Below are 26,844 nucleotides of genomic sequence, written 5' to 3' on the forward strand. Positions count from 1 at the left end.
ATTATATTTGGAGCTGTTTGTTCAAGACATAAGCTTGATGCTACTATGAGAATTTTTTTTCTTACATCAAAGTAAAATATTTCAAATGAAATATTAATATATAAAATTATTTTGAACACAGTAGTTAAGCTTAAAGAAATTCAGTAGTGAATACTTAAGTAACACGAATGAATCATAACCACAAAATTTATCTTTCTTGAAAACATGCATTTTTGTGAGATGGGTTAGATTTTTTTTCCTTAGAAGGTAGAACCGTTGTATTGATGGAGTATCAATAAAACAAGCAAAACTGAAATGTTTATAAGCTAAAAATCTAGAATTACATTAGTTGTTGAGTAAACATATGCAATATGCAAATAAGAAAGGTTAGTATCAAAATTCAGAAAAAAATAAGTGAAGGATAAAAATTCTAAATATTTAAAGATAAAAATGTATTCATACCTATTCAATTTAGTTTAAAAATAGGTAAATGCCACAAAATGGGTTTCAGAATAATACTGTTACTATTATTCATTAAAAACTTAATGGCCAAAATTGGAATGACCCTGTGATTAACTTTTCATCTTGATTTTGTCTTTCCCTCCTCTGTCTTTGGTTTTGTGGCTTTCTTCTCCCCCAAAGATCCCAAGCTAAGGATGGGTAAGGGGAGTGAAAATTAATTTGCAGAAAAGCAGCTCATTACACGATCATTTTAAGTAACACCCAAATCCTTATGTGAACACAAATCATGGATTGAGCTTTTAATGAGTATGAATACTTTCAAAGTAGGGTTTCAAGCATTCTAAAGTTAAATGCTAAAAGTGTTTTGTTTCCAGTGACTCAAGAGCTAGTTATTTTGGAATTAAAACATAACTGAGAATAAAAGGTAGTCGAGATACCATATGTGGCTTTCAACCCTTGGCTCCTACGAATGAAAATTAATACAATCAGCCTGGTTAGAATGACCTTTAGATTATCAGTAAAGAACATTTAGATCATCCTTCATGTCTAAATCCAGTTTATACAAGTTTACATGCTCAAACACACTTAAAAAAAACTTTGTAAGCTCATAATAGTAACATATAAGGGAACTATAATCCAGAAGTCTAGAAACTGGCAACGTCTTTCAATGGTCTTCTGTGAGTGTTAAAGTTACAACTTAAAATTACAGGTATATTGCCACTTTAAGCAAAAAGTAAGCACACCTGCACATACACCAAATTCACATATACAAGAAGGACAGAATGGATGGTGATGATTCGCCTTATCAAAGGATATGTCATTGAATGTCTGTAAATAACTAGCTCATCTATGACAGAATATGGCTTCTTCATAAAATCACGTATACCTAGTAACTGCTTTCTTTTTTAAAATTAAGTAATGGTATTGAAAATGGCATTGCCAATAGTATCATATTGAGTTGCTAACTTTTCTTCCAAAGATGCCAAAGCACTGCCACACCTGTTATCTTTTTCCATACACTCTTTTGGTGGGTTTAGTATTTTAACAACTGTTCCCCACAATGTTATTTCTTTTTAGTAATGAGAAAACTGAGAGATTAATAGACTTTTCAGCAATCACAAAACAAGCTTATAGCAAAACTAGAGCTTACTCTTAATCTCTCCAATTAGGCACTGCAATTTTTAAAATTTTATCCCAAGTGACCACACATAACGTAAAAATAAATAAATAAATAAAGCAATATAGTCATTAATAGTCATTAAATAAAGTTTCTATTTATGTTGCTCTACATTGCGGCATTTAAGCTAAATTGTAGAACTACAAAATTAATATTTTAGATTCTAAATTAAATTTAATAATAAAATAACACAGGCTTTAATAGGAAATTATATTCAGTATTAGTTCAAAGGGCACCCTTTTCTTTCACAAAATTGCTATGTTTTGCCTGAACTTCAAAGGTCTTTGGGACTCAAAGAAACCTTCACTATTAAAAAAAAAAAAAAAAAAAAAGACATTATTTTATATTATATCAAACTCTAAAGGAACATCTAATAGAAGTTTCCTTAAATGTAAAAACACCTTATTTTCAAGTAAGAATTTGTGCATCTCAATCAGATTATGTTTTTCTTTATAAAAGTATTCATGGAATTTCATTAGCCTTAGTTTTTTTCCTTGCATTTTTTCCCCTTTAATATCAAACAATGGTCTCACTGCAAGGGTTCATTAATATAACATTGTTCAAGAAACAAAACCCCAGGAAAATCATGGTAATAAATCACATACCACTTGCTTAGACAATGGATATTTATTTCTAGCAAATGCTTTTTGGAACCTTAAAACTATTCCTCCATTTTGTATTTTTCTACTAATTTGCTGATGATAACACAGAAAATAAACATAAGCTATTTCTAAACCCCAGAAACACTTGTGGGCTGAGATACAGGCTATCCAATTCCTAATGCACACGGGAAATGTTCATTAAAAATGTCACTGTCTGACTGATAGTATTATTGCTGAAGGGTTACTTCTCTCAGCCTAGGCAGTTGCTTAATTTCTACTAAAAATATTGTTTTCTTTCCTCTATCCCAGAATGTTCAGATTAATGTATCGATATTATTTTAAATATAATATGCACTCATTATATAAAAAAAAAAGTCAGGTTTCCGTGAATATCTGCAGTTCACATTCCAGAGTCTTGTCACTATGAAATAATTCAGCATTTGGTATTGATATAGTTAGATAATAACCTAGTAGAATTCAGGGGTATGATGTTGATGAATAATGAAAAGATCTTTCATCAGTGGAAACAGTCAGTTTTTAAGTGTTTTTTTCCCCCTGCACTATTCTTCCTAAATGTAATTTCCATACATTGCTATCATTTGAAGTCTTAAGTACAAAGTGTAGAACGAACAGCAAAATTGGGGCTCTGAGAGCATTAATCAAAGATTCCTACAGCTTCCACTATGGTTTCCGGGTCCAGGCACGGTGCCAAAATACTGCATTAAGACCCCTAGTCTTGAGGTTTGGGACTCCAGGGACCTCTCTAGTTCTGAGATAGGTAGGCTAACACGTTACTTATTAACCAAAGGGAGCATATGTACTTGCATGGATATCCTGCTTTCCATCATGTTGATCAGTTATTTTAAGGCTTTTAGTTCTTTGTGGACCAACTATGAATTACATAGCTTTTTGGAGTTTGGGTATAATTATACCTTTTTTTTTTTTTTTTTTTGCTACTGCACAATAATTTCAAACTTATCTGCAATAACCAGAATTCTTATTTCTTCATAGCAGTTTGGTGCAATAAAATTCTCTATAGTTTTTAAGGGCAAGTGCACAAAAGAAGCTAAGGCCTTTAAATTTTTGGAAAACATTATTTTCAAGAGAACTATTTTATTAGTTTATTTTTTAAACTAATCCTTGAATATCTAAATGAAACATTTTAATTTTGTAAATCATATTTTTTCCTAAGATGTCTTTAAATATCTTTAACCTCCTTCTTACCAGAAAAACATTACACTTCTTGATCTCAATTATCATTATCTTTACTTTCATTTCATAATAAATTCTTTAAGGAGAAATGGTCTTACAGATTACTTTAAGATTTTTCCTTTAAATGTGTGATTTAAGAGTATCACAATAAGTAATCAAAAAGTTTATGTATTAAGATAATGTATGGGACGAACAGGCATACAATACTTGTTTTTCCAAAAGCACTACAATCAAAACTACACATTGATGACAACTTTTAACAATCTGGTAAATCAATCTAAGATTAAATTAAGCTTTTATAAACTTACATTGGATTTAACCAGTTAACCTAATTTATTGATGGAAAACTATCTCTAACAATTACTGAAATTACAGATTTAGAAATGAAACGTTCCATTTGCTATCTCTGCCCCAATATCTGTATAATGTTGCACTTTGTTCCTTTACTCTCTCCCACCCCCTTAAGAAACAGGGATGTTATTATGTGGTCTTACTTCACATCCTGACCTCTGACACTTGGGTTTGGAGGACATGGTTTCTACTGTTAGAAGACCTACCTGTATAAATTACTTGCAACTGAGGACCAAAAAAATTCCCTGCAAATTTTAATTCTCAAAACATCTTTTGGGATAAAAGTATTTTATTCTTCAAAGATTAGAGAACTGAGTAGAATGACTTACTGATTTATTAAGTCATCACGATGTGATTGCTAAACCTGCAATAGGTATGAAATCTTGATTTTCAGCAACACTACTTAGATTCTACCTAAATGATGACTGCTTCAGTCTGTCAAAGTTCAAGAGCTGCCATTGCCATTTTTTAACTGTTTAAATGAAAGGCCTTGCCATTTTCTTTGGCCAGAAAGTAACTACAAGATGATAAATTTGCCAGTATTATCATAGCTGCTCTCTGTATTAGGACAGGAAAGGGTGCTTTCTGACTCGTTATGGTTGTACATGGCCCAATCCAAACCATGTAACACCCTGGCTCCAACTAAAAGTTTTAGGATAAACAAAAGGAAGAACTATAACTATTCTGCGCAGTAGGTTCTACATTTATGGAACCCATAGGCTGGTTTCGTGCTGAAAGTACAAACAGTCTCGAGTTTAAATAAACTCTTTGATCCTGGAATCACAGCAAATTCAGAAAATTAGGAATATGTTGCTAAGCCCTAATCTTTTCTTAAACTGACTTCACCCTGGGGCAAGTAACAATCTCCTGATGCCATTGTTGGAGACAGAATTTCTGGCCGAAAGATCATTTTTCTGACTCAACCTGGCTTGCTGTTCTTGGTTAATCATCCTCATTTCTCTCAACATTTCACTCCTCTGACTCTAGTGGTCGACATTTATTTTCAAGACTTTTTAAGTGATTCAGTTCCTCCAGCCGTATCTCTCTTTATCCCATCTAAATCCTCCCAACCCCGATTCCTATCGCCCTGGTTTCACTAAGATTTTGCTAAACATTAGACACAGCACATGACCTCCAGTCTTTCAGTGTCTCGGAACAAACCGATATAAATATATTTGATTGGAACATGACTGTAAGCTTCTCTAGGCCTGGAATTTAAAATTGTCTTTAGCTTCTCAACTCTTAACAATCTTCAGCTCAAAATTTAAATTTAAAAATTATAAATAAAGAAACCGCTCCTCTTTTTTAGCCTTTAGCCCCGCCCCCTCCTCCTCCCTCCTCCCTCTCTCTCCTCCCCCCTCCAGCCTTCACGCGAAACTCTGCAGGAAACCGGAGGGGCGGTGACGTCACGACGCCGGTGCGTCACGGAACGGCGGCGGCTGCGGCGCTGGCGGCTGCGGCAGCGGCGGCATTTTAGTCAGCAGCGGCGGCGGCAGCCGGGCTGCTGCTCTTCCCAGCATCCCTGGCGCGGCCATTTCAGCCCCATCTTGGCGGAGGGGAGGGAGCCGCAGCCGCCGCTTCAGCAGTTTGAATTTCAGTTTCTTCAGGGTTTACGAACCGGCGCGCCGAGGAGAAGCCGAAGAAGCCAGCGCCGCTACCTCATACAGCCGGAGCTCCTCCGCTCGCCGGACAGCCGTCTGCCGCCGCCCCTCACTCTCAGGAGCCGCGAGGGAGGCCGAGACTGCCGCCCGCCCGCCCGCGGGAGTGGCTCCCCTGTGAGGGGAGGACCGAGCCGGCTTTCCCCTCCCCCGGAGCGGGTTTCCGCCAGAGACAGTCGACATGTCCCTGGGGCAGAGCTCCGGCTAGAGCCGGGGAGGGAGCGCCTCCCCCCCGCGCCGCAGCCCCGCCGCCCGTCCGCGGACCTTCCGCCCGCGCCTGCCTGCGGCTCCTGACTGAACCGGGACTCGTCGGCTCCGGACTCGCCACTCCTTCCTCTTCTTCCCTGAGCGTCGGAGAGCCCCTGGCTGCCGCCGGCACCCGCCCGAAGAGCCGAGCGGGGCAGCACCGCCCCTCACGCTGCCGCCGCCACCTCCCCTTCGCCCGCCCACTCCCACCCCCAGCCAAGGCCTGCTGACCGCGCCGAGCTGGACTGGCCACGGCGGCCCGGAGACGGGGGAGGAAGCAGCCGGCCCGCCCCTGGAATCGCGCTGTCGCCGCCACTGAAGGATTGAATTGAGGCGCCGCGGCTGTGGGAGGTGAAAAGGAGGAGCCGCCGCTGGAGTGAGGCGGGGGCAGAGCCGGAGAGACCGACACAGAGAAGGAAACGGGGAGGAGGATGTCTCACCGAGTGGCCGGCTCCCGGATCAGCCCGTGACTTCTACAGCGGCGGGCCTCAGACCCAGCGCGGACTCGGACTTTGTCTTTGGGGGCTCGTGCTCGGCCCTTCGCGGTTTCCGACAGGATCCCTGAGGAGCCGGCGTGCCTCGCTGCCCTCCATCCTCTTTCACCATGTCCAAGATGCCGGCCAAGAAGAAGAGCTGCTTCCAGATCACCAGTGTCACCACGGCCCAGGTGGCCACCAGCATCACCGAGGACACCGAGAGCCTAGACGACCCGGACGAGTCACGCACAGAGGACGTCTCCTCCGAGATATTCGACGTTTCTCGTGCCACGGATTATGGCCCTGAGGAGGTCTGCGAGCGCAGCTCCTCCGAAGAGACGCTCAACAATGTTGGGGATACGGAGACTCCCGGGACCGTCTCCCCAAACCTCCTCCTCGATGGGCAGCTGGCGGCCGCGGCGGCTGCTCCCGCCAACGGAGGAGGAGCCGTTTCGGCCCGGAGCGTGGCTGGGGCGCTTGCCAGTACCCTGCCGGCGGCCGCCACCGCGGCCCCCGCCTCCGGGGCACCGGCCGGACCCCCGGTCGCGAGCTCATCCACCGGGCCAGGGGCTGCAGCCCCATCTCAGCCCCCCACCACTTGTAGTTCTCGTTTTCGCGTGATCAAGTTGGACCACGGTAGCGGGGAGCCCTATCGACGAGGCCGATGGACGTGTATGGAATACTATGAGCGGGATTCAGACAGCAGCGTCCTGACCCGTTCTGGGGATTGCATTAGACACAGCAATACTTTTGACCAGAGTGCGGAACGGGACAGTGGCCTGGGCGCCACTGGAGGGTCGGTGGTGGTGGTGGTGACCTCCATGCAGGGGGCGCACGGGCCCGACTCAGGAACTGACAGTTCCTTGACTGCTGTGTCACAGCTACCCCCGTCGGAGAAAATGAGCCAGCCCACTCTGGCCCAGCCGCAGAGTTTTAGCGTTGGGCAGCCACAGCCGCCGCCGCCCGTAGGTGGGGCTGTGGCTCAAAGCTCGGCTCCGCTGCAGCCGTTCCCGGGAGCCGCGGCCGGGCCGCAGCCAATCATGACAGCCGCGCCGCCAAGTCAGCCCCAGGGAACCGGGCCTGGCGGCGCCCCTACGGGGCCCGGTGGACAGGGTCTGCCGCCGATGAATGTAACACTAGCTCAGCCGGCTTTGTCCCTGCCTCCGCAGCCAGCCGTCGGCGCTTCTGTCACGCAGCCGCCCCAGCAGTTCTATCCTCAGCCTCAGATACCGCCGGGGCATTTGCTGCCCGCCCAGCCCTCCGGCCAGAGTGAGTACCTGCAGCACCACGTGGCCGGCCTGCAGCCGCCCAGCCCTGCGCAGCCCTCTTCCACCGGCGCCGGAGCGAGCGCCGCCGCTGCGGCCAGCCTGTCAGTGACCGCCGGCCAGAATGCCTGCTCGGTGGGTGCGCAGTTAATGGGCGCGTCTTCCCAGCCAAGTGAAGCCGTGGCCCCGGGGCCGGGACCAGCGCAAGGCGGGCAGGCCGCGCCTTGTCAGCCGGCTGTAGTGACCCCGGCTTCTGTGGGAGGTGTGGTGCAGCCCGGCTTGGGTCCCACCGGGGCTGGGCAGCCCCAGTCTGTGCCTCCTCCGCAGCTGGGTGGCAGTGGTCAGCTGCCAGCCGTGCCTGGTGCCCCTCATGCCGTGGTGCCCGGAGTTCCAAACGTGCCTGCAGCCGTGCCCGCTCCAAGCGTGCCTAGTGTGTCTACCACTTCTGTTACTATGCCAAATGTACCCGCTCCTCTGGCCCAGTCGCAACAGCTGAGCAGCCATACGCCAGTCAGCAGGAGCAGCAGCATCATCCAGCACGTTGGGCTGCCTTTAGCGCAAGGCACACACAGTGCACCAACAAGTCTACCACAGTCTGAATTAAGCCAATTTCAGACTCAGACCCAGCCTTTAGTCGGGCAAGTTGACGATACTAGAAGAAAATCAGAACCCCTACCTCAACCACCACTTTCTCTCATTTCTGAAAATAAGCCTGTTATGAAGCCTCCTGTTGCAGATGCCCTGGCAAACCCCCTTCAGTTAACACCTATGAACAGTCTGGCCACCTCTGTATTCAGCATAGCTATTCCTGTTGATGGTGATGAAGACAGGTATGGAAATCTTTAAATATTTACTAGGGATGCTTGGCCAAATATTGTAGCGTAGGATGCAACTATGGGAGATTTTTCTTTCTTCAATTGAGACCCATACCATTTTTAAATACAAGACTTAGTTTGTGTTTAGTAAAATTGATTTAGATTGCTGGTATAAAGGTGTGTAATGAGAACTGGTCTTGTCACAGTTGTTTAAAAGCACTAAAATGGGTAGGGATGCAGCATTGTTGATTCAGAAAGGTTGATTTTAGCTTAATCCTCACAATTTAAAGGTGTTAGCTAGTGCGTTACGCTCCTGTAGGATTGTCCTTTTCTGAGATATCAATCACTGGAACACTAGGGCAGAGTTTTGTCAGTTTGAGTTTTGAGGCTGAGACATAAAAATTATATACAAGTTTTCCATTCTGGGAAACCAGGAGACCCTCTAGTAAAAAAAAAAAAAAAAAGCGGGGGAAGGTCCACTTGAGGAATATCCTCCACTGTATGTTGAAAGGCTGAAGAGATAATGGTGAAATGTCAAGTCTGTGCTTTGAAGATTACATAGTTCAGCCTTTTAATAAAAGGGAATTGAAGGTCATGAGACTTACCAGTAACTTCTCTAAGTACTATTTTTTGTTGTTTTAAGCAAAAAAAATATATATATGTATATATTGGAAAGATGTTCTTATCTTCCATCAGTCTTTTTTCTATAGGAAAGGGAGGTATGAGATAGATTCTTTAACGATAGTAAAAGCCATAGTTCTTGAACTTAGAGTAGTTTTATAGTAAAAGTGGAAATCCTTCTATTTAAAGGATGCTTTTTTTAATGGTTTAAATGAAAATTGGGGTATTGCTACACCAGTTTTGTAACAGTTGGTGTTTGGTTATGGCTTAATGAGGATTTTTAGTGATTTTGAGGAAATGTCACATGGAAAGTTGACATACTATATATATTACAAATTTTTAAAATTCATTTGTTTTAAAATTATATTTAAACAGTACAGAGAAAGTTTCAGGTGTTTTACAGTTAGATATTTATGTGCTGGGGTTTTTGTTTTGAGAAGTTAATTTTCGGTGTGTTAAAAGATCAAAACTTTTTATGGATTTCTAGAATAATTGGTATGTAGAAGAATGCGATGAGATATGTTAAAACTTTTTCTTCCTGTGTTTCTTCTGAGTGCCTTCACATTTTTTCTTAACTTTCCATTTCTAATTAGTCTTATATTTTTGTTATATACTTCTGTTGGTTTGAAAAATGCTCACTGAAATTCATTCATCTTTGCTTTTTGTAATTCAAAGTTCATCTTTTTTTGTAGGTAACTTGCTTGTGGGGACTCTTTCTTCCACTTGAGAACTCTTAGAGAATACCACATGTCCATAAGTGAGATCAGCTAGCTAGACGTTGAGAAATTTTATACGGATGGGACTACCAAGTAAAGAAAGAAACTGATTGATTCCTCAAGCCACTCAGAAAAATTCCTCCACTTTTATAACTGCTCCCATTTTCACACGTAAGGCACACTCGAATGTAGATTGAGTTTTTTCACCTTTGGTGTAATAGTCAACAGGCATCTTGCCTTTTCTAGTTGCCAGAAGCCTGTTTTTTCTGATGAATTGGTAAATAACCTTTTGCTCACTTCTCTGCTCTGTACACTACCCCATATTTCTTCAGGAAATGATGACTGGTTTCCCAGCCTCCCCTCCTTTCCATGCACATGCATACCTATGAATGAGGAATACATTTTTCCTCCTCTTCACCTCTTTCCATTTACGGCACATGTCATTATATTCCTCAGAACTTTAATTTGATGATATGGCAGGAAGCAGAGAGATCTTTTGACAAATTGAAACTCTGAGGTGTATCCTTTAGGGTGTGACTTCAAAGATGCATTTATTTATTTTTTCTCTTACTGTATTAAAATTTGGTAATCTCAAGAATCCCACTTACAAAGCTGTGAATGTTTGAAGTACAGTTACTCCTGTATCAGTGTTCTTATTAATTGCAACAGTTAATTCAGTGTAGGGGTTTTGATATGTGTGTAGTCCTATTTTTAAACATGACACTTACCTCCCTCACCCCAATCTTTAAAAATCTACATTGCTTTTCAAGTGTGCATTTCTAATTTTTGTTATATTCTTTCACTGGTTTTTAATGTAAGATGCTAGTTTCCAAGATGTAATATTACACATTTGACTGTTTTGTCACTGGACCAAACTACCTGGTGAAGGAATAAATCCATTAAGTAGAAATAATATTTTTTTAAGTGGAAAGCCTTTGTAAAAGAGAGAGGGCATTATAAAGTTTTGTGCTTGAAATTAAATAACATAGTTTTCCAGGCATATGTTTAAGTTACTGGGATGAGTACTTTTGAAGTGACAGTACTAACAAAATCTTAATTTTAATATGCTTTTGGGTTGCCTTCTTAAATCAAAATCTGTACATAGTCTTATTTGCAATCATTCAAATATAAAATAATTTCGAGTGAGAGTTCTTGAGTAATTATGACTCAAATTTTGTGAATAGTTTGACAAATTTCATATCCTAAGGAAATATTTGTGAATGAGATATTTGCTTTAAAAAGAAAAATTGACTTTAATAAACACAGTCTATTTCTTTGAGAAAAGTAAGGAAAATTAGAGATTAACAAAAAGATCAAGATGGTTTAAGGTTGATATTACTGAAAACTGAATCTTGTGATTTTGGTTCCATTATCTAATAGGGGGCTCTATATTGGCTCATTTTTGAGATCATTTATATTAAAAAACCAAGCCTTCTATTAATACATTTTAATATTATCACAGCTTTAGGAGAGCTGATGGTTGTATATTCAGAAAGTTTTGAATTAGCATTGCCTATTGACCCTACATTATTAATTACCATAAAGTTTATATATCTTTCCAGCCATTTTCATTAGAAAGGCTTATTATGGTCAGCTGTTGAGAGACTTTAGATTGATTTTGTATAAACTGGTGGATATAATGATGGTTGAAAATATGGTTCATAAAAAAATGTGTAGACACTTTTACACCGGACATTACAAAATTTGTTTAAACTACTTACTTAACAGACTCCTTTTCTATAAATGAGGGAAGGTGCAAAATATTATTGGTCCTTTTGGAAAAGGAACACAGTACAGATTGCTCTCCATTGATAGCTGACCAGTGTGAACTCTGTAGGACGAATTCCAGGAACTCATGAATGGCTGCAGTTGTGAACTGTCAACTGTGGCCAAAGACTGTTGAAAACCTGACTGTAAGGATCCCTTAGTGGCACATATCTCTATATCTTGTTAATGGTTTTCTTTGTGTAGTTTGCTAATGACTACTGATAAAGTATTACAAATTGTGAATGTTAAGTGTTGTGTCCTGGTATGTGCTATTAAGTATGTAAATACAAGTTTTGGTTCTACATTTATATATATACACGAGTTCTGCTCTCTCTTTTTTTTTTTTAACTTGAAGTTTAAGTGAGAGGATTATGTAAATATATACCAGGAGACAGAATTGTCGCTCATTGCTGTAAAAACTGTAGGTACTTGTTAGAGCTCTGATACGAAAGTCTCATTACACTGAAGTCTTTAAAAATGGAAGCTCCCTACTTGAATCTTTATTTCTTGGGAGCTTACATTTCTTTGTCTATTGAATTGTGGAGGTAATTTTGCTTTTCCACCTTACACAGTCGATGTGTAAATCACACACTAGATACCATCTTAAGCCTATCTAAGCCTTTGAGAGTATTCTTACCGAGGAGTTGGTAATCAGAAGGTAAAATCATATGTATATGTGACATTATTTAGTATAAAAACTGATATTGGTGCATTAATGGGGTCCCACAATGATTACTAAAGTATAGTTTATTCATAAAGTTGACTGTAAGATAAAGGCTCATGATTTCTCAAAGTACCTGAAATTCCCCAAACCAAGAGCTGTATCAGTAGGTGTGTGGCCATTTATATTCATGGTGACACATCGTGTTTAAAATTTTGTGTGATCTAAATCATATAGACCAAACATTGGTTAATTTTTTTAGAAAACGTATGGGCTTGTATGTGGAGGGATGATACAGGTTCCAAGTAACTTTAATAAGACTTGTTTTTTCTCTATAAGGGAAGAGAATGTATGAGATCACAAATCTTGAACTAAATTATTTTTATGAGAAGTCATTTTATACAGGACTGGTAGTAGGGGTGTATATGTTCTCTGTTTCCTGAGAATAAATCTAGTACCTATTTTTTTTTTCAAGAATTCTGATAGCACTAATTTGGAAATAGTCTTGTGTGATACTGGATTTGTCTTGCTAATTTGTAATGTTGTTTATCTTTCTGTGCACCAGAAGAGGTTGGAGTAGTCATTCTCTCTACTGTCCTCCATTAACTAAGAGCAGTCCCACTAATCAGATGATAAAGAAACCAAAATAAATCTCTTTCCTAATAGAGCAATGGTTGTTAGGAGAGTATAAAAGGATTTTGATTTTCTTCTCCTAAAATGGCAGGAGTTAGGGGGTGCAGAAATGAAGGATGATAGCATATAACCAAGACTGGAGAAAATATGGTGGAATGACATAAAAAATGGTCTCAGAAGTAGGAGCACTAGTCAGTAGTGAGGAGCAGGGGTGTAATTCCTTCTTTGAGTAATTGTTTTAGACCAGAGTGTATTTCCTTTTTTGAAGAGATACTGTTTATTTCTTAATTGCATACTCTTTAAATACTTAAGTATGAAGAAGGAGAGTCTTTCCAAAAGCAGATCTGTCTGGTTAAGTGTAGCCCGAGTGATGTTCCCTAAGTAATTACTTCTTACTGGGAATAGCAGATTTTTAATAAGAAATCTTAATAGTTCATGGTATTTAGGGGGTATGTGCAGCAAAATACTGAACTGGAATAAACCCTTTAAGCTTGTGGTTTTCCTTATGCTACAACAGTGGGCTTCTGATTTGAAGCTATTATTTTAGATGGTATAATACTAATTATAGCATCTACAAAGAGTACGCATACCTGAATCGTTGGTATAATGTTTTTCCCACAGCAGTTCTTGAACATACCAAATTGCTCAATATTTGTTATGTTCTTGATTTAGTATTACTTAGGGCAAAAATGGAGTCTCCCCATAAAGATTTAGGAACAGCCAATTTGCATTATTCCTGTACATCATTCTTGACTTTAATAAATATAATTTAATGTAGACTTAAAATTTGGCTAGTAATGTTAAGGGTATATTGACAGGCTGCTTTATCTATAGAAAGGATGTGCATAATTTCTACTTTTAAATGAGGTGAATTAAATTTCATCTATACTGCTCTGGGTTGCTTACCTCTCGATTTAAAGCCCCAAATCAGATTTAAGTATTTAGTTTTATTTATACCCAAGCTAACATTTGTTTAAAAAAGAGAATGAGCTCTCATCCTTTCAGTTGTACATTTATATATGATGGTTAAGTGAAAATTCTGCAGATAATAGAGTTAATAATTTTCTCAGTATTTACCTGGGACATACCTACTATCAGAGTGAGGTCTGAATGTTAAATTACTTAAAACCTCCTTTCCCATAAGCTTTCACTAAAATTTGACTAAAGAATATTGCTCTGTAGAAGATAAACTTTGTAATTAATGTCAATTATTGTAAATAATGTTAGTGTATTTTTAAATGTTATTTTTATTTTTTGAGGCCATGCCTCTTCATTATTACAAAAGTAAATTGTTTAATCTGTGAATAAAGGATTCCCAAAACAAGGTTTGAAGCCCACTAGATTCTAAAGTAGAATTAGAATTGAGTTTTACCAAGTGGTTTTGTATGTTAAATCAAAATAAATCCTTGCTTGATCTGTGATCTACCTAACCTTTGAAGACAAAACAAAAATGAAAAAGGGATGGGAGCTCTTTTGAGCTAATAAAATTAATAGTGTGTTTAATTATGTATTAACATATCGTATGGGTGACCATTACAAACAGTGGAGTCAGACACATCCGGACTTGAAATCCAACTGAGCTATATATTGGAGGCATTTCACCTTGAGCTAGTTGCTTAGTCTTCTAAGTCTGTTGTTTCCGCATATGAAAATGGGGATAATACCTTTCTTGGAGAGTTTGAAAGGATTAAAAGGGGTATGCAAGTAATTTGTGAATAATTCATAAGACAATATGTATGGCAAACATCACAGAAATGTGAATATTTCATTGTCCAAACTTTTCACAGATTATCCCTTGACATTGCTACAAACCATACAGTTTTTGTTCTGTTTTGTTTTGTTTTTTAGGTTAGTGGTCTTTCCATTAGGAAAAAAAAAAAGACTAGCATTTACAACTTGGAATGGACATAATTATAATGTCTTGAGCAGCAATGTTGATGCATACCAGGAGTCTTTGATTTTGTTGATCTAGAAGTATAATTGTATGGTGTGAATGTAGTCAGAAAAGGAAACATTTTTAGGGTAGGGAAGTCATGATGTAGTGAGAAGTATGGCAAATTATGTTCTAATTCTGGCTTTTCCACCACTTAGCTGGTCTCTTCAGTCAACTCATTTAATTTCTCTGTTTTTTCTCATTGGTAAAATTAGAATTTGAGACTTGGTCAAATTTTAAGGTTCAGTCTATACATTCAGACAGGCTTCATGAGAGAGCTGCCAACTTAAACTTTCCTTGTCAAATCCCTGTCCTGCCACTAGACTATTATGTGACAATAAATGAAGTTTGCAAATACTCATTAAGTAGGTTGAATGCCCAAGAAAACATTTAAAGCAACAGTGTCAGTCATTTAACTTTCATTGTGCTGAGTAGTAAGCACTGGGATACAGAAATAAGATTGTCCTGCCCTTCAGGATCTCAGGCTGTGTGAAAATGATGATCAAACATACACTTCAGTATACACTGTAGGCCGTGATGGAGTAAATATTAGGTCTTAATAGGAACAATTTGGGACATGAAATCAGATTGGATTGGGGAGGTCGTAAGTAGAGTGACCTGTGCATAAATAATGCATTTATACAGTTCAAAATCCAAAATATACAAAAGAATATAAATTGAAAGCCTCTCTGCCACCTTTGTCCTCCAGCCACCCAATTTCTGTCCTCAGAAGCAACTCATTATTACTTGTGCAGTCTTCTGAAGCAAACTCATGAACTGAATCTTAAAAGTGTCATTAAGATTAGATAACTGAAGAGAAGGGGATGGTTTTCCAAGCAAAGGGAGAAGGTAGTTTGTGTAATGATATGGAAGAGTGAGTATCTTTCATATTTGGAAAATATGATTAATTTGACAGATACCAGAGTGAAGGGCTTAAATGTCATGGTAAGAAATTTAGATTCTTATAGTTTTTATAGGTTTATGGTTACTCTAATAAGTATTTCTTGAAGCTCTTATTATTAAAATAGTATGAATCTTGGAACCATTTCAGGACCCTTTTCAGTCACTACTGTATTTTAAGTTAAAATCTTATGATAAAGTTGTGATTAGGGAATGTCTGGGGGAGCACTGAGTCCCCCAAATCAGAATTCTCATCCAAATGGAATATATTAAATAGTTTGGTACACCTGGCTCTAAGTTTAAGTGTTCTGTTTGCCTCAATATTACCTTGATGATGACGTAACATTTGGTACATGTTAAGATATGCTACCAAAAGTTTATTTTTATATACATAATTTGGGTAACGTAACCCTATATTAAACATAAACCAAGCTTAATTGTGTCAGGCCTTGTGTACACATAATCTCTTTTGAACTTTTCAACAACCTGTAAGGAAGTGTTTTCTTTATGGATTAAAGAAACTGGGGATCTGAAAATTTGAGTCACAGCTATTAAGTGACAAAGGATAGACTCGTACTGAGACCTTTGACTCTAAAGCCAGTGCTCTTAGATATTCCCAGAGTTAGAAGTTTTGTTTTATTACTTGGCAGACAATGAGGAAAAGCTCCTGTAACCACTGATATGTTGTATTGTAACCCTTTACCTAAAAGATATTTTTAATCATTTAAAATCTCAAGATAATGTTGGAGATGGCCCTTATTAATTTTCTGCTTACTGCATTTCCCTGGTTTATATTTAGACATCTCTGAAGTTGAGTTTTGGCAAAGGTAGGATAAAGAGAAAGGTGTTTGCTGAGTTCAGAGCTCATGTATGTGATCCTTTAAGCTTTGGCAATTTTTGTAGCTTACTTTTGATGTGTGGGGGATGTGTTGTTTTTCCTCCTGGTTATAGTTTACCTACAAGGATAGTATCTTGTTAAAGAAGGTAGACATATGTCACATGCTTTGAATCGCTTTTTTATATACTACTTTCAAGTACCTGGAAATTAGCATGACAGACTATTTTAGTATATAAAGTCTGGGAGAAAAGAATATATTCACTGGTTTTAAAAAAATGACTACAAATAGGAAAAAAGCATTTTCCTTTAGGTGACTGAAGTAAATTCCTTACAAACCACACCTCAGTCTTCCTAAGAATTGTTTTGTTGGCTCTTTATTTAGAATGGTAGTTTCTATTGACATGAAATAAATTATTAGTAAACTGGTTTCAAATTTTATTTCTTGGGCAGAAGAGAATTTGTGACCAAAGCTGAATAAAATTCAATATTTCTTTCTAATAATTTTTTAAATTTCAGTTGCCTCTTGATGCCTTCAAGTTTCATAGACTATAAGCCTTGAAATAATCCCATTCACAGGATTTTCCTTGGGCTCTTAATCTCCTCAATTTTATGTCCTTCCAAAGCAGAAGCCTGTGATAATCAGGACCTTCATTATTTATAGATGGCTCTTTCCTCTTCTGCCCCCATGAAGTTCTCAATCAGCTAGGTTTCACAGACTTGACCCCTTTAATTTATGCCTGTTAATCAATGTTTTGAGGCTAGTTATTGTTGCTGTTTGCTAAAAATCCTTCAGTTTAACATCCCAGTTGATGGATTCCAGAAACAAAAAATTTTGTGTAAGACTAAGTTTTTATTCCTAGATTTTAGACTTTTTAAAAATGTCTTAAGTACAGTACACAGATTGTATAACTCCAGATGGCTTCTTTATTTTGAGTATATGTAGAAAAAGTGATTGTTAATTGTCAGTGTTTGCAATCTAAATGTATTCTGACATGTTCTTAAAAATTTTAAGTCCATTTTTCCCCCTCACAGTTTCTTTTCACACCCCAAGATTGACTATTAAGTACAGATATGTTCTCTGTTTCACTTTTACGTTTGACTTATGAGAAATATTTCACTATTATCCTGTAAAAATGCTGAAATTTTATAACTTAAGTCACATGACTTCATTTGAAACCAATTTATTTGGCTTATGAATTTGATTCAAATTAAATATCTGTATTTCCAAAGTCAAGGGATCTGAAGTTCTTTTAAAGAATGTCATCCTTATAAATATATTGTGAATACTTTCGAATGGATTTTTAATTCCAAACTTGCAGAATAACCTCCAAGTTTACTCTTTGTTATTTTCTTGTATATACTACCTTCCTCTTTGAGTCACTCTTTATAAACTCGAGGTCTCTAAACAGACCTGTGAGGATAGCAGACTAGTTCCCGTATGTTCCGAGACAGGCTTGGTTTAAAAAAAAAATAAGCCAAATTAAGTTTTCAATTAGTTGAGTTGGTTTTCATTTGATTTGGCAGAATGATTTCTAAGTACAGTGAAAAAAGTGGCCTGACAAATATATCTTGAGGATATAAACCATTAAATAAACAGTAGTTAAAAGCCTCTTAAGCTTTTCTTGTTATTAGCAGGTATAATCAGTGCCTTTGATGTGTTACACCTAGTTAAGAGAAGAGCAGAGAAAGAGTTAAAAGAATAAAATGGAGTTGAAGTAGGGCAAGCAAGGAGAAGTACACGTACACATATTAATAAACAGCTGTGTCAGTGATGCATCTACTATTGGTCTGCCTTTTCTAGTTTGGGATTATCTAAGATATTCCTACCAGTTAAAATTAAAAGTACCTTCTAAAAGTTATTTTTAAAAATTCAGTTTATGGCAGAACTTAATGAGTAGTAATCTGAGTTTTGAAATCATGAAATTCTATTGTATATTTGTTTTCTTTGATGATCATTGATACTTTATTGCTATTCCAGTAAACCTTGGAAATAATTTTTTTTCTTATATTAACAGTTCTGCAGAGACTTTCTTAAGGCACCTATTAGAGCCTCAGAATTGCCATGTCATATCTGAACCTCATTTTGTAGATAAAATAATAGCTATTGAGCATTGACTGCATGCCAGGAGCTTTACATGTAGTCTTAGTTCCTCAACCATCCCTCAAACCTGGATAGTAATAACATCATTTAACAGATAAAGAGACAGACCTGGAGAGATCAGAATTTAACTCTGCTGTGTGTTTAGCATAGTGCTTTAGGAGCGTAAACTCTAGGACATCCGACTAGTTACTTTTATCTTACCCAGTTCTCTCATCTGTGAGAAGGAAGTATATGGCTGGTAGGGCTGTTGTGAGAATTGAGTTAATAAATGTAAGCCACTTAGAGTAGTGTCTGGTACATAATAAGCACTTAACGTTCTTAGCTGCTGCTGTTACTGTACTATAACCTGGGTCAAGAATTTAAAAGTGATGTGGCAAATTTTTTTAGCTCCCACATGAACAGGTTCGGGGTATGGGAGACTATAGAAATATGCTGAGGAGGAGGCAGAACTGTTAGGCAGCACGTTTATCAAATGTTTAGTCCCCTGAGGAACCATTCCTGAGATATGAGGTGAATCATACACACAGGGAGCTTGCCCAGATGAGCCCATCAGTTAAGCGTCTATGGTGATAGCTCTAGGGAATGGTAGAAATGAATAATTATGGTGAATAGGCTTTTACCCCTTAAAGGGGTACTGTACAATACAAGAAGTTAGAAAGGTGCTATACAATTGCAGCATCATTTTTTTGCCCTAGCCCAGTGGAATCATACATAAATGATTTTGAAGGAAGAAATGAGTCAAGTACAGCCCAGGAAAGGGGACTCTTTATTGTTTATTATCAAACCCTTTTAGCAGATTCTAAGAATTTTTATATTGTGAAGATATAGCTTAACTGATTTTACATGAATACTCTACTGGAGAACAGCTTTGTTAAACTGCTAAACCAATATTTATAAAGGCATCTGATACAGAGTAGTGTTTGTTAGGCTATGAACTAGTCACATTCATATGTACACACACAAAATTGGGTGCTACTTAGTATTTTTATCTGTATTACCCTTTCTTTTAGAACTGTGATCCTGAGTTATTATTGGGGTCTGCTGGATTTTGTCCAGGTTTTAATTTTTTTCAGAGTGGTGTTTTAAGCAAGCTTATGTGGTTTTTTCCTTTCTTTCTTTTCTTTTTTTTTTAATTAAAGCAGTTACATTGTATTAGAAATCTAAAAAATCTTCCATCTTTTTTTTGAAAAGTAGTGATTTTACTGTACATTCTCAACTTCGTTTCCATTTGATTCTTGGATCTCACAGGAATCCTTCAGCTGCTTTCTACCAAGCGTTCCATTTGAACACGTTACAGGAATCAAAGAGCCTCTGGGATAGGTATGAATACTTATATATGGAATGCATACATGCAAAAATGTATGCATGAATTGCATTGCTTTGCACTGTACTGATTTTTCATCATTAAAACTGGTCTTTTTATTTGTTATTTTAGGGGGGGAAATCACACGGTATCTAGCATGGGACAAAGCAGCAAAATAAACCAAAAGGACAATCTATATTTTACATAGAATATAAACATACTTTTCTCCTTACTGCATTTTATGCACTTTAAGTATATCTATTGAATTTTATAATGTGAAATAGCTACTTACAGTATATTTTAATGTAAAAATATATTCTATAAAATAAACTATCTACAGTTATTTTAATTTTTATGCTGCTTTATATGGTTTCTCTATAAAACTGTAGTGATTCAAAGCAAAATGTTATTTCAAACTAAGAATTAGAGGAGAGACAAGACCAAGGTATCTAACAATAGTCACTGTTAAATTTTTTGTGAGAAACTTTAATAACAAGTTTCTTTGCTAGAACTTTCTAGATCTGCATTACTGATTTGTAAGCCCCTAAAACAGTTTGCTTTCTCACAGAAATGTATAGATTTTATTTTTAACTTTTAAAAATATAGAATGAAGTCTTAAAGTTCATTTATGGCAAAAGATATTTTGGTTTATCTTTCTGCTTCACACACATTTTAAGTAGTGTATGCTCTGTTCAGTTATTTTGCTGAATATTTATCAGCGCTCCATCATTCTAGTGTTTAATTAACAGAAGTTGAGTGCAAACAATGTTTATAAAATTCACACAAAGCTTCTTAGATTCTTTTAACTCTGCCTGGCAACACATTTGTGTCTTCGGGCATAGGTTTGGATAACACTCATGGACTCAACTCCATCACTTCCATAGAAAAGAGTATTGCTAAGTACATGTACATGTCATATTAAGACATGGTGTACATTGTCTGGTAATGATAAAAGCCTTAATTCTTAGGCTTGATTTGCTTATGTGTGTTACTCTGAAGAAATTTTCTAACAGTATCTTTTTGATGTTCCTTACTTAACCAAAAATGTTTTAAAATAGTTACTTTTAGAATAGGAAGTTTTAAAATTTGTGGTACAATGTTTATAAAATCAATTTTTAAATAGTTCCACTATAGCAGTATAAATTAATAGATAAATGTAGACTGTGGCAGGAAATGAGCATGAAAGTTTAATCATTGAAATAGTTATCAGAGTGTGAGTACTTTGGGGTGTACTTTATACTTTCCCCTTAAAAAAAGGAAAAATAGCACTCCTATTTAGAAATGTAATAAGAGTAGTTTTCAGATGTGTGCTAGTTTATTTCAAATAGCTAACTTTCCTGAGCTTACATGAGCAGTGTGAATGATGTGTATTATTTTCATCAAAATAGTGTAGGGAGGTTTAAGCTTTATTTTTTATAATATTAAACGGCTTTTTTTGTTTGATTATAAAACAACCATAGAAGTTGCCCGGTCATCATTTGTTGTTACAGCTAAATACTCCTTATCTGTTTTCTTTTTTAGATACCAGAAACTTTTAAGGTATCAGAAATGAAGCAAGTTGCTGTATCTGTAGTTTCTCATGGGTTGAAATATTTTCCCTTCTCCTTGGAGCCTGTTGTACGGAGCCACAGAAGTTAACAGATACTTGTTTATAGTGTTAATGGCAAAATATAATAAGAACGTATATTCTAGATCAACCATTCTTCTTTGTAGGTTGGCCTCTTGGTACCAAGGTGACAAGTCCAACCCAGTAGAAACTGACTAGTGGCTTCCTCTTAACTTTTGAACTAGCTTATTAAATTTTCAATTGAGAGATGCAATAGTGGCTAGCTTTATTAGTCCTAACAATGTACGACTCCACTTGGCAAATATCTACAGACTTGTTAATAGGTGTATCAGCTAATAAAATAGTATTGTGGGACTGTTTAATCATTGCAGACAGGAGTTGAAGAGTTGTATGTGCTAAGCATTAAAAAAATACTAAATATAATTTCTAACCTTGTTTGTTTTGGACCTCACCAAATTACCTTATTCAAATTTGACTGTTATAAATTTAGGATTACTTTTTATTTTATTACCAATTTGGCAGATAAGTATTTTGCAGGGGTGATTCTATTGTTAAATATGAGGGTACTTCAGAAAGTTCATGGAAAGATTGTATTGTCTTTTAATTCTGTTTTTCCATGAACTCTTTGAAGTGCACTCATAGAACCATTCAGGAGTTTAAGGGATTACAAATTCCTTATTTTATGTACTGTATTATCTACCTGTTTTGAAGCATAAATTTGCCTATCATGTTGCTAAATACCATATTTCAATCGGCTCCTATTTACGAAATCTTGGAAATCATTTTCTGTAGGGGCAGCTTTTCAGTCCCATGCTAATTTTCATTAAATCCACCCTAGGCCCTGGTTTTGCCTTATTTAAAAGAATGGAATCTCTTTCTCTGCCCCCAGGATTCTTTTAGTTTGGCAGAGTATCTTTTAATCAAAATATAAGTAACTACTATCCCTTTCTTACACTGACTTAAAGTTCTCTAATGGCCTGTTCGTTTTCTTCCCTAGTCAAATTAGAGTTAAGAAGTTGAGAAGCTTTTCATCAACCAGTCTACCTCTGCCTATATTTAGATATTTCCTTCTTCCATTGCTATCCAGTGCTTTACTCAGTTATTGTACTAAAATTGAAGCTAGTCTGAAACCTTCCTTTCCCTTTTTCTGTAGGTGCCATCATGGTTTCTGTCTTCCCTATGTGTCGTTTCAGAGTCCTCAGGGAATCAATCAGCTGAAACCATCTTCAAATATAAGGACAGTAGATACTGATAGTTCAAAAATAATCCAATCCTTTCTTAGAAAGCCCAAACTGTTTTAAAGTGAATAATATTAGCTTTCTAGGAAATTATCTTACTATGAAGTCAGTTTTTAGTGATGTTCTAGCCTATAGGACATTTCAGAGTACTAAGTTTAAAATTTGACTTCCTGTTTTTCTTCTTTAAAGAACAGTTTTCCAAAGTTATTTTTTGGCATTTTTTTGTTAAATTAACAGAATTAGTTTAGAAATCTATCCTGATGATCACTGGAGAGCATGCTGTCATTGGGAGACCTTTGTCAGCAAAAGGTCAGGGTAAGAATTTTTAGCAAACAATTTTACCCTCTACTAAATATCAGGTCAGTAAAGTAAAGGAGTACTAGAGGGAAGAAACTTTAGTTCAGGTAGACTAAAGGAGAAAATTAGGTAGCTTGTAAGGATTTAGCCTCATTGATAAGCACTTGCAGTGTTTTTGCCTTCATGGAAAAAAAAAATGCAATAAATATAGTAGTAACAGTTGCTAGGTATACCATCCCCTTGAGTCTGCTTGTCCTTCCTTATGGTAGCACTAGTAATTAAAGAGAAATTAATAAGAAAGGTAGTACACATGGGTTCTTAATTTAAAATGAATGTCTGAGTAAGTTTGTGGTAAGTCTTTTACTAGGTTCTTGATGATTTCTGTTAAATTAAGTTTTTTTACAGTGATTATTCACGTACATCTAATTACAACTAGTTTAAAAATTATTTGGTAAAAAATGTGTTAAAACTCAAGTGTTTTGTGTTAAAAAGACTTACATTATTTCCTGTCATTGTTATCTATGAGATTTCATTTTTGAAGCTAGGAGTAAATTAGAACTAAGATGCTTATATCATAAATATGACGGATAGCATATGAGACAATTTGTTTTCTTTTGCTCATCCTCTAAGAAGCTTGAGTCCATCATTAAATTAACATCCACCAGCACTTGTTAATCTAAATGGTAAGACTCAGGTTTCACAACTTGGCTTATCTAGATTTTGGATGCTCAGTGATAGGACTTTTAAAAAATCTTTTTATTGAAATATAATTCATATTTTAAAAGTACACCATTCGTAAATCTACAACTCAAACTGAACACAGCTATGTAACCAGCACCCAGATCAAGACAGAATATTATAAGCCTCCCTCATGACCTCTTCATGCCCTTTTCTAGTCACTCCCCTCCCTACCCTAACTTCTACTGTTTTACGTAAGTAGAATCATGCACTATAAACACTCATACCTGTGTATCCATGGGTTCCGCATCCGAGCGTTCAACCAACCACGGATCAAAAATATTTGGAAAAAAAATTGTACTGAACATATAAAGATTTTTTTCTTGTCATTATTTCTTAAACAATAACAGTATAACAACTGTTTACATAGCATTTACATTGTATTAGATATTATAAATAATGTAGAGATGATTTGAAGCATACAGGAGGAAGTGCATAGGCCATATGCAGATACTACATTTTATGTCAGTGACTTTATCATCCACAGATTTTGGTATCCATGGGAGGTCCTGTAACCATAACCATCCAGTTCCCCACAGATACCAAGGGACAACTGTATTTTGTGTCTGGCCTCTTTCACCCAATATTATGCTTGAGATTCATCTGCATGGTCCTGCATCATTGTAGATATATGAACTACACAGTTTTAAGAATCATTATAGTGGATTACTTGTTGGAGATTGTTACTGGTTAAATTTTCTCTCTAATTATTGTGTGTAAGTACTTTGAGGATGTGAACCTGAACCATTTTGTAAACAACCCAAATATATTCCCTGATAATTTGTACCTAGTACTTACATAATTTATCATCTGATTATATGTCAAACTATTCCAGTTCAGGACATGTAGTGGAGTATAATCCAAGAAGCTAAAAATTAGAGCACAGATTTTTAGTGACCTGTCACCGTTCAAGGCTGTTTCTTCCTTCCTTCCTTTTTTTACTTTTTATTTTGAAATAATTTTAGATTTACACTTGCAAAAACAGTGCTGAGGGTTCCTGTATACCCCTCACATAGCTTCTCCTAATGTTAACATCTTGTAGAACCTTAGTACAGTTATCAAAGTTAGAAAGTTAACATTGGTATAATACCATAAACTAAACTACAGATATTTGAATTTCACCAAGTTTTTGACTTTTTAAAGTGTCCTTTGTCTGTTTCAGGACCAAATTCAAGATCCCACATTGTTTAGTCATTATGTCTCCCATCTTAATCATAGGACTGTTTCTTTATTGAACATATTTCAGAGGGTACCAAGTCTGATCTTAACTTGTGTGGAGATGCAGTTAACTAAGGTCACCTCCAAATTTCCTTTTCTTGCAGTGCTTACTGTAGTTGCTACCATCACAGACTCTTTTGTATTACAGTATATAAATGTTTTCATCAGTAACTTAATCTATAGTTCTTAAGTGGGGGGTGGGCCAGTAGAAGGGGCGGGCTATCAGTGGTACTTTGAGGATCACATGAAAGTTATATCTATTCTCTTCAAAGCTCATACTTACATCCTAGATTTAGATGAAAACCTAGGGACATGCTTATAAAATGTTCAGATGACATTAAAGCAGAGAAGTGATAACTGTTATTGAATGCCAGCATTTATATATTTAACAGTCTGAAGCTTGTACAGAAATCAAGAAATTGGAAGAACTTGTGTGTGAATTCAGGGAGGTTGAAACCTAGGTTGAGTGGGTATAGTAAAAGAATACCTAGATGTGTTAGTTGACCGCCTTTTTTTTTTTTTTTTTTTTTTTGTGGTGTCTGGCTGGTATGGCGTTCACTGCATTTTATAGTTGGTTAGCAAGTGAGAGGCCCCACGAAAGGTAATGTAATTTTAGGCAATGTTTATACAACTAAAGAGGAAAAGATGGTGACAGACCTATTAAACGCCATTTCTATGGCATAGTTACTCTAAATACAAAGCTAACTAGAAAACCTACTTTCTTTGTACTCCACCTGGACAGCAGGTGGATGTTTCAACAGGCAGTCTTGAGCTTACTAACTGAAAGTAAATGGGCCCCCTGGGAAATAGTCTTGCCATCACTAGAAATAATAAAGCTGTCTTTATATCTGTTTACCAGGGAAGTTGACTTTGAGTGAGGTTTAGATTCAATTACTTTTAAAATCCCTACCCTGGAGTTTTATTGCCTCCGCTGAGTTCTAAATGGAAAAGAAAAGAGGTAAGTACGAGCATTGAAATTGAGCTCCTTCTGTTTTGTCCTTGTTGGCTGTGATTATCAGCAAGCCTTAAAGAGCTGTGTATTTGCTTAAGAAATGGAAGGTTAGCAAACCGTTCTGTTCTATTAGGAAAGAATCTCTTGTAAAGAGGCAGTAAGTGGTGGTGCTGAATTGGGAAATCCATGGAGCTTCCCTCAGAAAAAAGGAGTGACAGTAAGCTTATTTGGGAATGAGAATTGCCATTGATGGTGGTGATAAATGAAGCTGGGACACCATCAGCAGCATCTTAAAAACTAGAGAATTCTTTATTCCCAGGTGCCAGGCAGAAGTAAAGTAACTTGTGGGGAAAAACAACTCATACGTTACAAACTGACTGAAAGAAGAATTTAAGAAGGTTAGCTTTATTCAGAAATCATGGACTGTATACTGTATATACATGGGTGGCATTAGTGTGTGTTGTAGCTATAGGATCATAGGAAAAACAAGGCCTCAAATTTTTTAAAAGCCACATTACATGGTTATGAAGTTTGCTCTCAAAGTGTAAATCAAATTCTTGTTGATGTAGAAGTAAGAGCAGTATATAGGAAGGAAATACAATTGTATGCAGAGTGTAGTGAATGTAGATCATTGGGGTTTTACTCAAAGAAGGCCACACAACTCTTTGAAACCCATGCCTACCTACAGTGTTCTGTAAAGCTACTTGGGAATTTCAGTAACTTATTAGATGCTTGGTCAAACCTGTATTATAGAGTTGTCTCTTTAGCAATCTGTATTTGTCCCAAATTACAGACACTTGACATTCAAGAGATTTTCCTGTTGCTGTTTTCACTGAGAGATCACCTTTCTCAAGCAAAAGATTAAAGCCTTTTAATTTCACTTTTGTGTGGTAGCTCAGACTGAAGCTAAGGGAGAATATCAGGGAAATGTATAATTATTTGACTCAGCAAAAGTTTGACTGTCTCCTGTAAGTAAATAAATAGTTGAAGAAACAAGATTAGTAAATTCAATACCTGCTTTTAATGCTTTTTTTAAGTTGGTCTTAATATGGTAAAAGATGGGCAAATGTATTATCATATGATTGGAAGTGATAACTGTCATATAATATATTCAAGTA

General features: G+C 37.2%; 1 protein-coding gene across 4 annotated transcripts in view; it reads left to right on the plus strand.

Annotated features, from left to right (window-relative positions):
- The first annotated feature begins 5,231 nt into the window (after positions 1–5,231).
- TSC22D2 (TSC22 domain family member 2) overlaps positions 5,232–26,844 on the plus strand; it is a 50,019-nt gene continuing 28,406 nt past the window's right edge. Inside the window, exons 1-2 of one of the 4 annotated variants that reach the window (XR_010024223.1) lie at positions 5,232–8,258; positions 9,557–9,751. Coding sequence is in view for 2 of the 4 variants with exons in the window: in XM_063105450.1 (XP_062961520.1) it covers positions 6,292–8,258; positions 19,662–19,733 (2,039 nt within the window). In the remaining 2 variants the exon portion in view is untranslated. Of the gene's footprint in view, positions 8,259–9,556; positions 9,752–19,661; positions 19,734–26,844 lie in introns of all 4 variants that reach the window. The other 3 variants (XM_063105450.1, XR_010024220.1, XM_063105459.1) reach the window with 3 other exon arrangements.

Source organism: Cynocephalus volans, chromosome 1 (assembly GCF_027409185.1).
Source record: "Cynocephalus volans isolate mCynVol1 chromosome 1, mCynVol1.pri, whole genome shotgun sequence".
Classification (NCBI taxonomy): Eukaryota; Metazoa; Chordata; class Mammalia; order Dermoptera; family Cynocephalidae; genus Cynocephalus; species Cynocephalus volans.